Genomic DNA, 14,430 nt, shown 5'->3' with positions numbered 1-14,430 from the left:
AAAAGAAAAATCTAAAAGGGAAAGATAATAAATCTCACTTAACATCTCCCTTCGCTCCCTGGGCCTGCCTGAAAGTTACATGGGAGCAACATGTGTGGCCACGTCTCAGCGTTTGCCCAACTGACTGGTGTGTCGTTGGTTTGTTCCAGCATTCGGGGATTAATAGCTCGGATGCGGAGGTGCTGACCCTGTTCAATGTGACAGAGGCCCAGAGCGGGGAGTATATGTGTAAGGTTTCCAATTATATTGGTGAAGCTAACCAGTCTGCGTGGCTCACTGTCACCAGACCTGTGGCAAAAGGTAATGGGGAGATGGATGGGATCCTGTGCTGGGGATTTGATGTAGGCCCCAAGCTGCTGGGGCAGGCGGAGAAGCCAGTACCGGACTGTCCCTGCCACCCTACTGTATTTCTAGTGCCCAGAGCCATGGAAAAATACCCGGCCTGGGAGGCTGGTTTGGTTTGGTATTGTGTTGGTGTCTGCAGGCTCCCTCTCTGCCTTCTGTGTGTTCCTTGGCTGCGTGTGGAATCCATGCGAGGACTCATGGGGACACGGTCTTGCTGTGTTACAAATGGTACTTCAGACTGAAGGTGTGAGTGAGTGGTGGTTAAGAGAAGGGGCCATAGGCCAGGCATGGTGGCTCATGCCTGTAATCCTAGCACTTTGGGAGGCTGAGGTGGGAGGATTGCTTGAAGCCAGGAGTTTGAGACCAGCCTGGGCAACAGAGCAAGACCCCATCTCTACAAATTAAATAAATTAGTCAAGTATGGTAGTGTGTACCTGTAGTCCCAGCTAGACTGAAGGCTGAGGCAGGAGGATTGCCTGAGCTCAGAAGGTCGAGGCTGCAGTGAGCTACATTTATGCCACTGCACCCCAGCCTGGGTTGACAGAATGTGATCCCATCTCTTAAAAAAGAGAGAAGGGGTTAGGCGTTCCCTTGCATACTCGCATCTGCTGGCTGTGTATACACACATGCACGCGAGTGTGTGTGTGTGCGCATGTGTGTCTGCAGCCCCCGCCATCCCTCCTGTGTTCACCTTCTGGCTATCTTTACCTGAAACCAAACAGCCCCTGCCCGCCGGCCCCATTTCTCCATGCCGCTCACCGCCCGCATGCTCGGATGGGCCAGTGGCTGCCAGCGTCTGGTGAAGGGTCGTAACCAGCCATCATCTTCTCAGGTCTGCCGGAGTTCCTCCCTAAGGGTCTCACCCTCTTCCTCTAACAGGTTTTGCTGCCTGGTGGTTTTCGTTTGTTCCTTGTTGCAAAGAAGATGCGGGGGAGCATTTCTTCCTCTGGTCCCCCTTCTCTCTGTTTCCTTCCCTTGCTCTGCGTCTCTTAGAGGTCTCATGTCCTATGCTTGTCCATTTTGCTTCCATTGTCTCTTCTAGACTGCTGGAGTTAATACCACCGACAAAGAGATGGAGGTGCTCCACTTAAGAAATGTCTCCTTTGAGGACGCAGGGGAGTATACGTGCTTGGCGGGTAACTCTATCGGACTCTCCCATCACTCTGCATGGTTGACCGTTCTGGAAGGTACACACTGTAACTTCTCCTCTCGATGTCCTGCCCTTGCCACGGGCACGGGGGGAGCATGCATTTCTGGGCTTGGGGAGACACAGAGGCAGGAGAGCTGGAAGAATGGGCTCCTGCCTGCCTGGTGCCACATCCTGCCCCACCTTTGAGAGCTGAATCCTCTCGGCTGAGAGAAGAGCTTCCCTAGTTTTGCAGGCGCACGGAGGCCTCCCACCCATACACCTGCCTCTGCTCTCCCCCTGGCCATTGCAATGCATGCCCGGAATCTGGGTTTACCCTGCAGCCGGACTCCTCCAGGGCAGGCTCCTTCCGTCCTTGGGTCCAGCAGCCTCCCCACTCCGCTGGGTACTGAGTGTCCGAAAAGTCTCAGATAGGGCCCTACGCCTCTTCTCGTTTCTCAGGTGCTCAGCCCAGGGGTGGGGCTTGCTGCTTGCAAAGAGCAGTCCACCCTTCTGTACTACCATCCTCTTGCCTTTGGAGGAAGAGGTCAGCCTGGACAGGTGAACTGAGCTGCCTTCAGAAAGGCCTGTCTCAGGCAGCCGTAGCAGGCTTCATGATGCCCATGTATCCTCTTTGGCCGCTGCCGTCTCTCCTCTCCCAAGAGGAGAGGTCTGTGTGTTGAGCCGGGGAGGAAGGAGCCTGCAGTCTGCTCAGGGTGGTGGCTGGTGACCGCGGGGCCAGGGCTTGCTGCTGTCTCTCGGAATGTCCTGCATGAGGGTCTGGCTGTTCCTGCTGGCACTGCCCTCTCCTCTCTCCCCTCCTTTCCCACTCTGCCCTGCTTGCCTGTCAGGGTCTCCGGATGCCCCTACTGGAGGCAGAAAAGCGTTCTGTTTTTATCGTCCTCCCTGTCTTGGTCCTGTCCGTGCTCCCCATGTGCTCCCAATCAATTGTCTTCGTTCCTCAACATCCGGGAAAGAAAAAACAGCAACACTTCTCCCTATTATCAGCTCTGCTGTTTCCTTGTCAGACCTTGGGACATTCTCCTCTGGGCTCAGTCTGGGGTCGTGCCTCATGCCTCTCTGGGAGGGTTCCCAAGGGTACCACCTCCATGGCTGGCTGGTGGGTTTTAAAGGGGAAGATTGGGAGGAGGCCTGTGGAAGGAGGAGGGTGTCCACACCCATGGGGCAAAGCGTGTTCCGTGAAACCAGTGCTGCACGTGCTGGAATGAAAGCCTCCCAGCCTTCCGTGCTGAAGGGAAAGGTGGACCGAACTGGCTTAGCTGCTGTGGCAATGGCGGGGGGTGGGGGGGGGTAGTGTGTGAATCCTAATTGGAAGGTGGGAGAAGAGAATAACAAAATGCAACCCCGCCCCCTGCCACCACATTTCCTTAAGTTTTAGGAGTTAGGCCGGGCGCGGTGGCTCAAGCCTGTAATCCCAGCACTTTGGGAGGCCGAGACGGGCGGATCACGAGGTCAGGAGATCGAGACCATCCTGGCTAACACGGTGAAACCCCGTCTCTACTAAAAATACAAAAACTAGCCGGGCGAGGTGGCGGGCGCCTGTAGTCCCAGCTACTCGGGAGGCTGAGGCAGGAGAATGGCGTAAACCCGGGAGGCGGAGCTTGCAGTGAGCTGAGATCTGGCCACTGCACTCCAGTCCGGGCGACAGAGCGAGACTCCGCCTCAAAAAAAAAAAAAAAAAAAAAAAGTTTTAGGAGTTGGGACCTATGAGTAGAATTCGTAAGAACTACCAGAAAAGCTTATTTTTGAAAATTGAGTCAGCTTTGCCTGTGGTTTGGCTAGGAGTAAATATTTACCTGTGTGCCCCAACAGAGATGACACAGACCCAAAGTGGGACATTGAGCAGGACACAGGCTGGTTCCCCTCCTGTCCTCTGTCCTCATTCTGTGAGTGCCACCATCACCAGGTACTGTAGCCTGCAGAAATAAACGAGGCACCAACCCTGCCTTCAGGGACCCTGTGGCTTCTTAGGGACAGAGGACTCAGAAACACCTCTGTTCGTGCATGTTAAGTGCACGCACACAGTGCTGAGGCTTTGCAGACAAGGGCCATGGCTCCCAAAGGAGACCAAGAAAGGCACAAAGAAGTGACTTCTCAGTTGGCCCTTACAGGGTCCCTGGGTGCCTGTACCTCTCCAATCCAGTTGAGCAAGGAGGCTCAGGAGTTAATGAGGATGTAGCATGATGGTTCTAGGCCATCCCTCTTCCATGGCTCGAGTCCATTGAAGGCAGCCTCCAAGATCAGGGGGTTGTCTGATCCTCCTAGTGCCACAATCCCGGTCCTAGCTAGAACCTGCCGTGGTGGTTCTCCTCCCTAAAAGTTCCCAGGACACAGGAGATAGGTGTTGCTTTTCTAATGGAGCAGGACCTTGCATGCACGGGGCCCTCCGAGCCTGCTAACACCCTCTTCGCACTGACTCAGCTCTGGAAGAGAGGCCGGCGGTGATGACCTCGCCCCTGTACCTGGAGATCATCATCTATTGCACAGGGGCCTTCCTCATCTCCTGCATGGTAGGGTCGGTCATCGTCTACAAGATGAAGAGTGGCACCAAGAAGAGCGACTTCCACAGCCAGATGGCTGTGCACAAGCTGGCCAAGAGCATCCCTCTGCGCAGACAGGTAACAGAAAGTAGATGGGGGATTTGCACACTCAGCACCACCTCTCTCTCTGGGCCTCTAATGCCCTGCCCTCTCCATTGTCCCTAATCTACATACAACTTTGGGCCTTGTGTTTCGCTTCTGGGCAAGGCACAGTGGAATGTCATGAACTAAGTGTTCCAGAGTCTGTTTCAAGCTAGTGTAGCCCGTGAATTTCCTGCACCCTCCATATCCCACTGCAAGTCCTCCCGACTCCTGGGACATGGATTGGGAGGAAGTCCTATTTGGACGGAATGTGCAGCTGATAGCATGAATTTGAACTGTCCCCAAGGGCTGCTTAGAAGTGCAGAGATGCAGGGTAGAGAAGAGGACTGTCTGTATTAGTCCATTTTCATGCTGCTGATAAAGACATACCCAAGACTGGGCAATTTACAAAAGAAAGAGGTTTAATGGACTCACAGTTCCACGTGGCCAGGGAGGCCTCACAATCGCAGAAGGCAAAAGGCACATCTCACATGGTGGCACACAAGAGAAGAGAGCTTGTATAGGGAAACTCCCCTTTATAAAACCATCAGATCGGCTGGGTGTGATGGCTGACTCCTGTAATCCCAGCACTTTGGGAGACTGAGGCGGGTGGATCACAAGGTCAGGAGTTTGAGACCATCCTGGCTAACACGGTGAAACCCCATCTCTATTTAAAATACAAAAAAATTAGCTGGGCGTCGTGGCGAGCGCCTGTAGTCCCAGGTACTCGGGAGGCTGAGACAGGAGAATGGCATGAACCCGGCAGCGGAGCTTGCGGTGAGCCAAGATTGCACCACTGCACTCCAGCCTGGGCGACAGAGCGAGACTCCATCAAAAAAAAAAAAAAAAAAAATCAGATCTCGTGAGATTTATTCACTATCACAAGAACAGCACGGGGAAGACCTGCCCCCATGAGTCAGTGACCTCCTACCAGGTCCCTCCCATAACACGTGGGAAATCAAGATGAGATTTAGGTGGGGACACAGCCAAACCATTATCAGCCATACCATACCCTTGTCCCCTGTATGCCCACACTTCCGCATGGGAGGGTGTGTGCAAGAGTGGCCGTTTCCTCAGAAGCCTGTGCTCATTCTGGAAGGTGCTTTGGGAGTTAGGAATCCATAAACTAAGGTAAAGTAGTTGCAAAGAGTCAGGAGAATAGAGTTGTTACTGTGATGATCAGTTATAAAATGTCAAGCTGGAAGAGGTGCATTTGGTCTGCTTAATTTAAAGGTGAGTGAAGTCTAGAAAGGCCAGCTCATGGCAGAAATAGGTCAGTCCTAGAAGTTGGGCCTCCCGGCCTGCCATGGTCTTTGAAACACTCTGTGTTGGGGAAGGAACATCAGATACATAGACACGTGTCTCTGCCATTGTTGGGAAGCCCTGACTAGGAACTGGAAGGAGTCACCCCTGACCCCGCTCCTTGCTCTAGGGTGACCCCACTCTTCCTTGCAGGTGTCTGCTGACTCCAGTGCGTCCATGAACTCTGGGGTTCTTCTGGTTCGGCCATCACGGCTCTCCTCCAGTGGGACTCCCATGCTAGCAGGGGTTTCTGAGTATGAGCTTCCTGAAGACCCTCGCTGGGAGCTGCCTCGGGACAGGTAATAGACTTTAACTCCCAACTTTTTGAAGGCATTCCTTGCTTGCTATTCTAGTGGTGGAAGGTGCATATACTAACACCTTCTGGGTGGTGAAGGTTCATGAAATGCCTGCAGAAACATTTCCACTTTCTGCTTGCAGTTGGGTGAAATACAGAGAGGCAGAGATGGGGTGCCTCTCAAGGTTTGAACTTCACCAGCCCCAACTTATGCCACTCTCTGTTTTCCCTGAAAGACTGGTCTTAGGCAAACCCCTGGGAGAGGGCTGCTTTGGGCAGGTGGTGTTGGCAGAGGCCATCGGGTTGGACAAGGACAAACCCAACCGTGTGACCAAAGTGGCTGTGAAGATGTTGAAGTGTAAGTGATGCTTCTGTCCTTGCAAAGAAAATCTTGTCCCGTTCCAAGCAAGCAGCAGGCCTCGGGCCCAGCAGAACAGCTTCTCTGGTGCCTTTGCTGCCCACACTTGCTCCCCTGCCTGCTTGGGGTTACCTGGGAGTGGAGGGGGTGTTCTGCACCCTGAGATTGTTCTGTGACCTCACTCTGTTCCTTGGTATCAGCCTGGGCTGTGGTCAGGTGTTTGTCCTGGATCCATTGCTGGCAGGCTTTCCTCACCACATCCCTGCCCACTCACTACCACCTATTGCAACGACTCCCATTAGACGGAAGAGAAAATAAGTTTGGATGGAAGTGGGGAGAAGAGAATCAAGTCCCAGGGAAAAGCAGCCCCTCGACACATACCCCACTCCCTTAGCCTTTATTCTGCCCTCCCTTCCCAAGTAAATGAGTCTCAACATGTTCTTTAAAGCGGACGCAACAGAGAAAGACTTGTCAGACCTGATCTCAGAAATGGAGATGATGAAGATGATCGGGAAGCATAAGAATATCATCAACCTGCTGGGGGCCTGCACGCAGGACGGTGGGTACCGGCCAGACTGGCCTTCCCTGCCCAGCCGGGAGAAGATCTGAGCTGGAGTATCAGTCCCAAGGCCTCTCTCAGCCACAGTTAGGGAAGGGGGTTAAGAGCGGCCACTTTAGCAGAGGTTAAAATGTGTTATTTCAGGGTCTGGGCTCCACTCATTGGTGTTCATTCAAGAATACAGATACCTAGATTCACACACATGGTGTGTTAACAGAGGCAGCTGAGTAATTATGGGCTAAGAGCGCTCAGGCTGGGTGCAGTGGCTCATACCTGTAACCCCAGCACTTTGGGAAGCCAAAGCAGGTGGATCACTTGAGATCAGGAGTTCGAGACCAGTCTGGCCAAAATGGTGAAACCTCGTCTCTCCTAAAAATATGAAAATTAGCCAGGCCTGGTCGTGCATGCCTATCATACCAGCTACTCGGGAGGCTGAGGCACAAGAACTTGCTTGAACTCGGGAGGTGGAGGTTGCAGTGAGCCGAGATCACGCCATTGCACTCCAGCTTGGGAGACACTCCCTCTGTCTCAAAAATAAAATAAATAGGCCAGGCACAGTGGCTCACACCTGTAATCCTAGCACTTTGGGAGGCCGAGGCAGGTGGATCACTTGAGGTCTGGAGTTCGAGACCAGTCTGGCCAACAGGTGAAACCCTGTCTCTACTGAAAATACAAAAAGTAGCTGGGCGTGGTGGCACATGCCTGTAATTCCAGCTACTCGGGAGGCTGAGGCAGGAGAATTGTTTGAATCGGGAGGCGGAGGTTGCCTTGAGCGGAGGTTGTGGTGAGCCGAGATGACGCCATTGCACTCCAGTCTGGGCAACAAGAGCAAAACTCCATCCCAAAACAAAAAACAAAAAAAAAGCCAGGCGTTGTGGTGCACGCCTGTAATCCCAGCTACTTGGGAGGCTGAGGCAGGAGAATCGCTTGAATCCAGAAGGCGGAGGTTGCAGTGAGCTAAAAATTGCGCCACTGCACTCCAGCCTGGGCAACAGAGCGAGACTCCATCTCAGAATAAATAAACAGACAAACTGGGGCTCTTATGCCAATGTTGCTTGAGAATTTTCTAGACTACGCGGGGAGTAATTATTTCTCTGATTTTCTTTGGGTAGTAGAATGGATTTCCCAGGTCCCCTAAGAGGAGGCAGGAGAGGAGAGGTTGGCCAGGGTGTGCTGCTGGGGATGGGGTTTCTTTGAGGTGAAGCCAAACCTGCTCACCTGCTGCTGGCCCTGTGGCCTCTTCTCCTGTGCCCACAGGTCCCTTGTATGTCATTGTGGAGTATGCCTCCAAGGGCAACCTGCGGGAGTACCTGCAGGCCCGGAGGCCCCCGGGGCTGGAATACTGCTACAACCCCAGCCACAACCCAGAGGAGCAGCTCTCCTCCAAGGACCTGGTGTCCTGCGCCTATCAGGTGGCCCGAGGCATGGAGTATCTGGCCTCCAAGAAGGTGTGGAACCTGAAGGCTCCCCTGGGTAATGCCAGGGTGGGAACAGAGCCCCCCCCCCCCAGTCCTCCAGCCTGTGACTTGTCATCTTTTGGTAGCATTGTGGATGCACTGAGCACTGGCCGTGTGTACCCTGTGTGTTGTCTTAGGCTCCCCGGGAACCGCAGAGTCAGGAGAACCAGTGTAGCCAGGTAGCCTCGGGGTCAGACTGATAGAGGGTCAGATATGTGCACTGCCACTTTCTGCGTAGCCTCAGGCAGCTACTTAGCATCTTAAAATTCTTCAAATACAAAATAAGAATAATACCAGCTGGGTGCAGTGGCCAAGGTGGGAGGATTGCTTGAGCTCAGGAGTTTGAGACCAGGTTAGGCAACATAGTGAGACCCTGTCTTTAAAAAAAAAAAAAAAAATTAGCTGGGTGTGGTAGTGCGTGCCGGTAGTCCAAGCTACTTGGGAGGCTGAGATGGGAGGCTAGCTTGAGCCCAGGAGTTTGAGGCTGCACTGAGCCATGATCACACCACTGCACCCCAGCCTGGGCGACAGAGCAAGGCCCTGTCTCAAAAGAAAATAAAGTATAACAATACCTGTTGTAGAATTGTTATGAGGGTAAAATGAAACTGTCTGTGAGTGTTGAGTGCAGTGTTTGGTGTATAAGGGCTGGCTTGGTTTGAGCCCAGCCACATGTGGACTTGCAGTGCTGGGAGGCAGGACCTAGGAGCACGCACCGCTGCAGACCCAGCAGAGGCATAAGGGGCCAGCATTTGGCGAGGGAAGGGAGGAGCGCTTGCTGTGATGAGAAGCCTGATGCTGGCAGAGAACGTTAGAGGAGGGAAAGCAGAGGTTCGGGGGCGGAGCAGTGTGGCAGAAGTCCTATGACACAAGTCGGCCAGTTTGCATGGGTGGCAGCCCCCCCACAGAGCCTTCCAGCTCCCTCACCTCCCCGCTTCCCACTCTCCCTTCCTCTGTCCTCAGTGCATACACCGAGACCTGGCCGCCAGGAATGTCCTGGTGACAGAGGACAATGTGATGAAGATAGCAGACTTTGGCCTCGCACGGGACATTCACCACATCGACTACTATAAAAAGACAACCAACGTGAGTGCCAACAGGGCTGCCCCATGCTGGTGGTTTCATCTGAGAAGCTAGGAGTGGGGTGGGCTCAGAACCCACCCCCTAGTCCCTTCCCACCTGTGCCCTCACAGCCCTGCCTGGGGCCAACCCAACCTCCCCTGTGCTGCTTTCAGGGTCGACTGCCTGTGAAGTGGATGGCGCCCGAGGCATTGTTTGACCGGATCTACACCCACCAGAGTGACGTGTGAGTTTGTAACAGCAATTGCCAGGGAGGTGTGGGATAGAAAGCTTCTAGCACTGCAGAGTCCTGCATTCTCCCTGGACTGAGGAGTCCTCCTTCCACCCCAGAGAGGAAAACAAAACATCGTCTGTGGTCATTTCCTCTGCTCCAGATGTTGAAAGGCTGATCTGTTCTCCACTCTGTCTCCTGGCACTGCCCTGGGTGGAAGATTTGTGCTGGAGGAGGGGAGGCGGAGAAGCTCTAACTCCCCGTGGCTCTCCGCTTATTTGCAGGTGGTCTTTCGGGGTGCTCCTGTGGGAGATCTTCACTCTGGGCGGCTCCCCATACCCTGGTGTGCCTGTGGAGGAGCTTTTCAAGCTGCTGAAGGAAGGTCACCGCATGGACAAGCCCAGTAACTGTACCAACGAGCTGTAAGCCTGAGGAGATGTCGGAGGCCCTGAGCCAGGCCCTGGGGCAAGAGTGGGCTTGAGGGGCAGGGCGCTAGGCGAGAGGGTGTCCATCTCCAGTAGGGGGCCCTTCCTCCCTGACCTTACGGTCCTGCTGCAGGTACATGATGATGCGGGACTGCTGGCATGCAGTGCCCTCACAGAGACCCACCTTCAAGCAGCTGGTGGAAGACCTGGACCGCATCGTGGCCTTGACCTCCAACCAGGTAAGGCTGCCCATGCCAGAGCCAGAGCTCAGGCTGTCCCCACTGCGTGCATGCACCTCCCTGAGTAGGGAGGAGGGGCCCGGCCCATCACTGCTTCCTCTCGCCCATCACAGGAGTACCTGGACCTGTCCATGCCCCTGGACCAGTACTCCCCGAGCTTTCCCGACACCCGGAGCTCTACATGCTCCTCAGGGGAGGATTCCGTCTTCTCTCATGAGCCGCTGCCCGAGGAGCCCTGCCTGCCCCGACACCCAGCCCAGCTTGCCAATGGCGGACTCAAACGCCGCTGACTGCCACCCACACGTCCTCCCCAGACTCCACCGTCAGCTGTAACCCTCACCCACAGCCCCTGCCAGGCCCACTGCCTGTCCATCCCTGTCCCCTTTCCTGCTGGCAGGAGCCGGCTGCCTACCGAGGGCCTTCCTGTGTGGCCTGCCTTCACCCCGCTCAGCTCACCTCTTCCTCCGCCTCCTCTCCACCTGTTGGTGAGAGGTGCAAAGAGGCAGATCCTTGCTGCTGGCCACTTCATCCCCTCCCAGATGTTGGACCAAGACCCTCCCTGCCACCAGGCACTGCCTGGAGGAAGGGGAGTGGGAGCCGATAAACAGGCATGCAAGTGAGAGCTTCCTGAGCTTTCTCATGTCGGTTTGGTCTGTTTCGCCTTCACCCGTAAGCCCCTTGCACTCTGGTGGCAGGTGCCTTGTCCTCAGGGCTACAGCAGGAGGGAGGTCAGTGCTTCGAGCCTCGATTGAAGGTGACCTCTGCTCCAGATAGGTGGTGCCAGTGGCTTACTAATTCCGATACTAGTTTGCTTTGCTCACCAAATGCCTGGTACCAGAGGATGGTGAGGCAAAGGCCAGGTTGCGGGCAGTGTTGTGGCCCTGGGGCCCAGCCCCGAACTGGGGGCTCTGTACATAGCTATGAAGAAAACACAAAGTGTATAAATCTGAGTATATATTTACATGTCTTTTTAAAAGGGTCGTTACCAGAGATTTACCCATCGGGTAAGATGCTCCTGGTGGCTGGGAGGCATCAGTTGCTATATATTAAAAACAAAGAAAAAAGAAAAAAAAGGAAAATGTTTTTAAAAAGGTCATATATTTTTTGCTACTTTTGCTGTTTTATTTTTTTAAATTATGTTCTAAACCTATTTTCAGTTTAGGTCCCTCAATAAAAATTGCTGCTGCTTCATTTTTCTATGGGCTGTGTGAAAAGGGTGGGAATGTCCACTGGAAAGAAGGGACACCCCCGGGCCCTGGGTCTAGGTCTGTCCCGAGGGCACTGCATGCTCCTGGCGCAGGTTCCTTGTAACCTCTTCTTCCTAGGTCCTGCACCCAGACCTCACGACGCACCTCCTGCCTCTCCACTACTTTTGGAAAGTCAGAAAAAGAAGATGTCTGCGTCGAGGGCAGGAACCCCATCCATGCACTAGACGCGCTGGGCGGAGAGTCAAGGCCCAGCAGCCAACCACCATGGATGGTTTCCTCCAAGGAAACCGGTGGGGTTGGGCTGGGGAGGGGGCACCTAACTAGGAGTAGCCACCAGGTAGAGCTAAAGTGATTAAGAGGAAGCCAAGGGCACAGTTGCTCACGCCTGAAATCCCAGCACTTTGGGACGCCGAGGTGGGCAGATCACTTAAGGTCAGGAGTTCGAGACCAGCCTGGCCAACTTAGTGAAACCCCATCTCTACTGAAAATATAAAAATTATCCAGGCATGATGCCACGTGCCTGTAATCCCAGCTCCACAGGAGGCTGAGGCAGGAGAATCCCTTGAACCTGGGAGGCGGCGGTTGCAGTGAGCCGAGATTGTGCCATTGCACTCCAGCCTGGGTGACAGAGAAAACAGAAAAGAAAGCAAATGATGAAGGTCTGCAGAAACTGAAACCCAGACATGTGTCTGCCCCATCTGTGTGGGCATGGTTTTGCCGGTGCTTGTAAGTGCAGGAGAACATGTCACCTGAGGCTAGTTCTGCATTCAGGTCCCTGGCTTCGTTTCTTGTTGGTATTCCTCCCCAGATCGTCCTTCCTGTATCCTTGTGACCAGACTGTATTTGTTGGGACTGTCGCAGATCTTGGCTTCTTACAGTTCTTCCTGTCCAAACTCCACCCTACCCCTCAGGAAGGGGGGAAAATTCTCCGAATGCTTTTGTTTTTTTGGCTGCTTGGAATTTACTTCTGCCACCTGCTGGTCATCACTGTCCTCACCAGGCGGATTCTGGCTCCCCAGTACCTCATGGCTCAAACTACCACTCCTCAGTCACTATATTAAAGCTTACATTTTGCTGGATTACTGCTAAATACAAAAGAAAGTTCAATATGTTTTCATTTCTGTAGGGAAAATGGGATTGCTGCTTTAAATTTCTGAGCTAGGATTTTTTTGGGCAGCTACAGTATTGGTCACTATTGTAAAATTATCTTTGTTTCTCTCTGTAAATATGCACCTGCTAACATTACAATTTGTATTTATGTTTAAAGAAGGCATCATTTGGTGAACAGAGCTGGGAAATGAATTTTTAGCTCTTAAAAGCGTTTGCTTTAAGACCACACAGGAGTGTCTTTCCTTGTGAAACAGTTATATTCTGCTTTGGCCCTACCTTGAAGCAATGTTGTGGGAAGGGATGAAGACTCTAAAAGGCTTCATAAGCCCTTGGGAGAGGTGCTAGAAAAATATATGGCACTATCATAATTGCAGTGATGTCCTTGCTGTTACTACTCAAAGCACCCACGAATTTCCCCAAAGACTGCACTAGCTGTCACATAAAAGAGAAGTGAAATTGACCTGAGAGAAAATGAAATGGCCATTTTATGTAGAGGACCAGATTGGGTCTCCTGAGGAAAGGAATCCAGTTTATCTAATGAAGATGTTGTGCCATCAAGGCACTGAGTCTGTCTGGTTTCCTGAGGGTTAAAAGATTAGGGCTGGGATCACCACAGCATTAATCAATACTGCCTTTCCGTCTTTTCTAATTGCCATAGGCTGAAGATCATCGGTCCCTTGGCCCTGCTAATGTAATGTATTGATCTTAGGTAAGTAAGATTGAACATCAGATGAGGGAGGAAATCTGTCTCAGTTAATGAGGTTGCTGTGCTTATTAGCTACCACTGGGTGGAGCCAGCGAGCTGAAGTTTCAGTTGGCATTAGGTGAACCACCAGTCAGCTCTCAAGTCACATTGGTCCAACTACTACCTGCTAGTATGTGTTGGTGGTGAGTGGGAACTCTTTAGCCTAGATTTGGCATTACAGAAAAATTGGACAGCACTGATACGGCTTGTTTTGGAATGATTTAAGTATAGAATTAGACATGACACAGGTGCAAGGCCATAAGTGTTAGTGGCCACCACCTCTCTATATTGTAGCAGAATTCTGTGTGAGACACAGGCCACATCTAGCATCACTGCAGTTGGGTTTTAGAGAATGCCTAAAGTGGCTGGGCACGGTGGCTCACGCCTGTAATCCCAGCACTTCGGGAGGCTGAGGCAGGCAGATCACCTGAGGTCAGGAGTTCCAGACCAGCCTGGCCAACATGGTGAAATCCCATCTCTGCAAAAATACAAAAATTAGCCAGGTGTGGTGGTGCATGCCTTTAATCCCAGCTACTCCAGAGACTGAGGCAGGAGAATTGCTTGAACCCAGGAGGCAGACGTTGCAGTGAGCCAAGATCGCTCCACTGCACTCCAGCCTGGGTGACAGCGAGACTGTCTCAAAAATAAAAATGTCTAAAGTCATACCCAATGAGATCATTAGCAGCAGGTAGAGCCAAGGCATCTGCATCTATAGAGAAGGGAGCAGAAAGGAGAAAGCTCTGAAGCAGCCGGAACAGCCTTCCATTCCCTCTGCTGAGGAGAGTCAGAGAAGAGGGTGGTCAGTAAGAACCCAACTGCTAAGACTTGGTCTGGGCGGGTTCCCTCTAGGTGGACCCTCAGCAGTATTCAGGAGCATTTCCACCGTAACTGCCCCACATGCAGGTCTTCGCATACAGAAGGGATCTGTTTCATAAACATGCTAACTAGAGGTGTAACTGTCTCATTACCCCGGGAGGCTAGCACCAGTGTGGTGTGTGGTGCTGGCTCTCGGGACACTGCGTGTCTCCTCCCAGCTCTGCACTGTCCAGTGGTACCATGGCAGTGGCTTGAAATCAACATGGTGGGAGGATTTATATCACTGGAATAACCAGATGCTATAAATCAGGGCTTTTCCCCCCTCAAAGAGTTGGTGGTTAACGATTTACCAGAACACCACTAACTGGGATTAGATGTAAGGATCATTGAACCCAACAGCCAAGCACCCTAAGTGATGAGAACAACGACACATCCTTGACTTCTCTGAGCTGCTAGCAGAAGAGTGGGAGGAGAGGTGTATCAAGTGGCCCGGGTCTTTTGACCGGGTCACTGCT

The 14,430-nt window shown here is 52.7% G+C and overlaps 1 protein-coding gene across 10 annotated transcripts in view; it reads left to right on the top strand.

The window, feature by feature from the left end:
• The window catches only part of FGFR1 (fibroblast growth factor receptor 1), a 62,242-nt gene extending 49,901 nt beyond the window's left edge, over positions 1-12,341 (top strand). For 5 of the 10 annotated variants that reach the window (XM_010385272.2, XM_010385269.2, XM_010385264.2 and 2 more), the window contains 11 exons: positions 1,388-1,532; positions 3,914-4,116; positions 5,569-5,714; positions 5,947-6,068; positions 6,517-6,627; positions 7,885-8,075; positions 9,045-9,167; positions 9,317-9,387; positions 9,657-9,794; positions 9,931-10,036; positions 10,150-10,795. In XM_010385272.2, coding sequence (XP_010383574.1) covers positions 1,388-1,532; positions 3,914-4,116; positions 5,569-5,714; positions 5,947-6,068; positions 6,517-6,627; positions 7,885-8,075; positions 9,045-9,167; positions 9,317-9,387; positions 9,657-9,794; positions 9,931-10,036; positions 10,150-10,326 — 1,533 coding nt within the window. In that variant the 3' untranslated portion in view covers positions 10,327-10,795. Of the gene's footprint in view, positions 1-1,387; positions 1,533-3,913; positions 4,117-5,568; positions 5,715-5,946; positions 6,069-6,516; positions 6,628-7,884; positions 8,076-9,044; positions 9,168-9,316; positions 9,388-9,656; positions 9,795-9,930; positions 10,037-10,149 lie in introns of all 10 variants that reach the window. The other 5 variants (XM_010385270.2, XM_010385267.2, XM_030937445.1 and 2 more) reach the window with 3 other exon arrangements.
• Positions 12,342-14,430: the final 2,089 nt, after the last annotated feature.

Source organism: Rhinopithecus roxellana, chromosome 9 (genome assembly GCF_007565055.1).
Source record: "Rhinopithecus roxellana isolate Shanxi Qingling chromosome 9, ASM756505v1, whole genome shotgun sequence".
Lineage (NCBI taxonomy): Eukaryota > Metazoa > Chordata > Mammalia > Primates > Cercopithecidae > Rhinopithecus > Rhinopithecus roxellana.
Note: the sequence above shows the minus strand (reverse complement) of the source record. Positions and strands in the feature narration are given on the sequence as shown.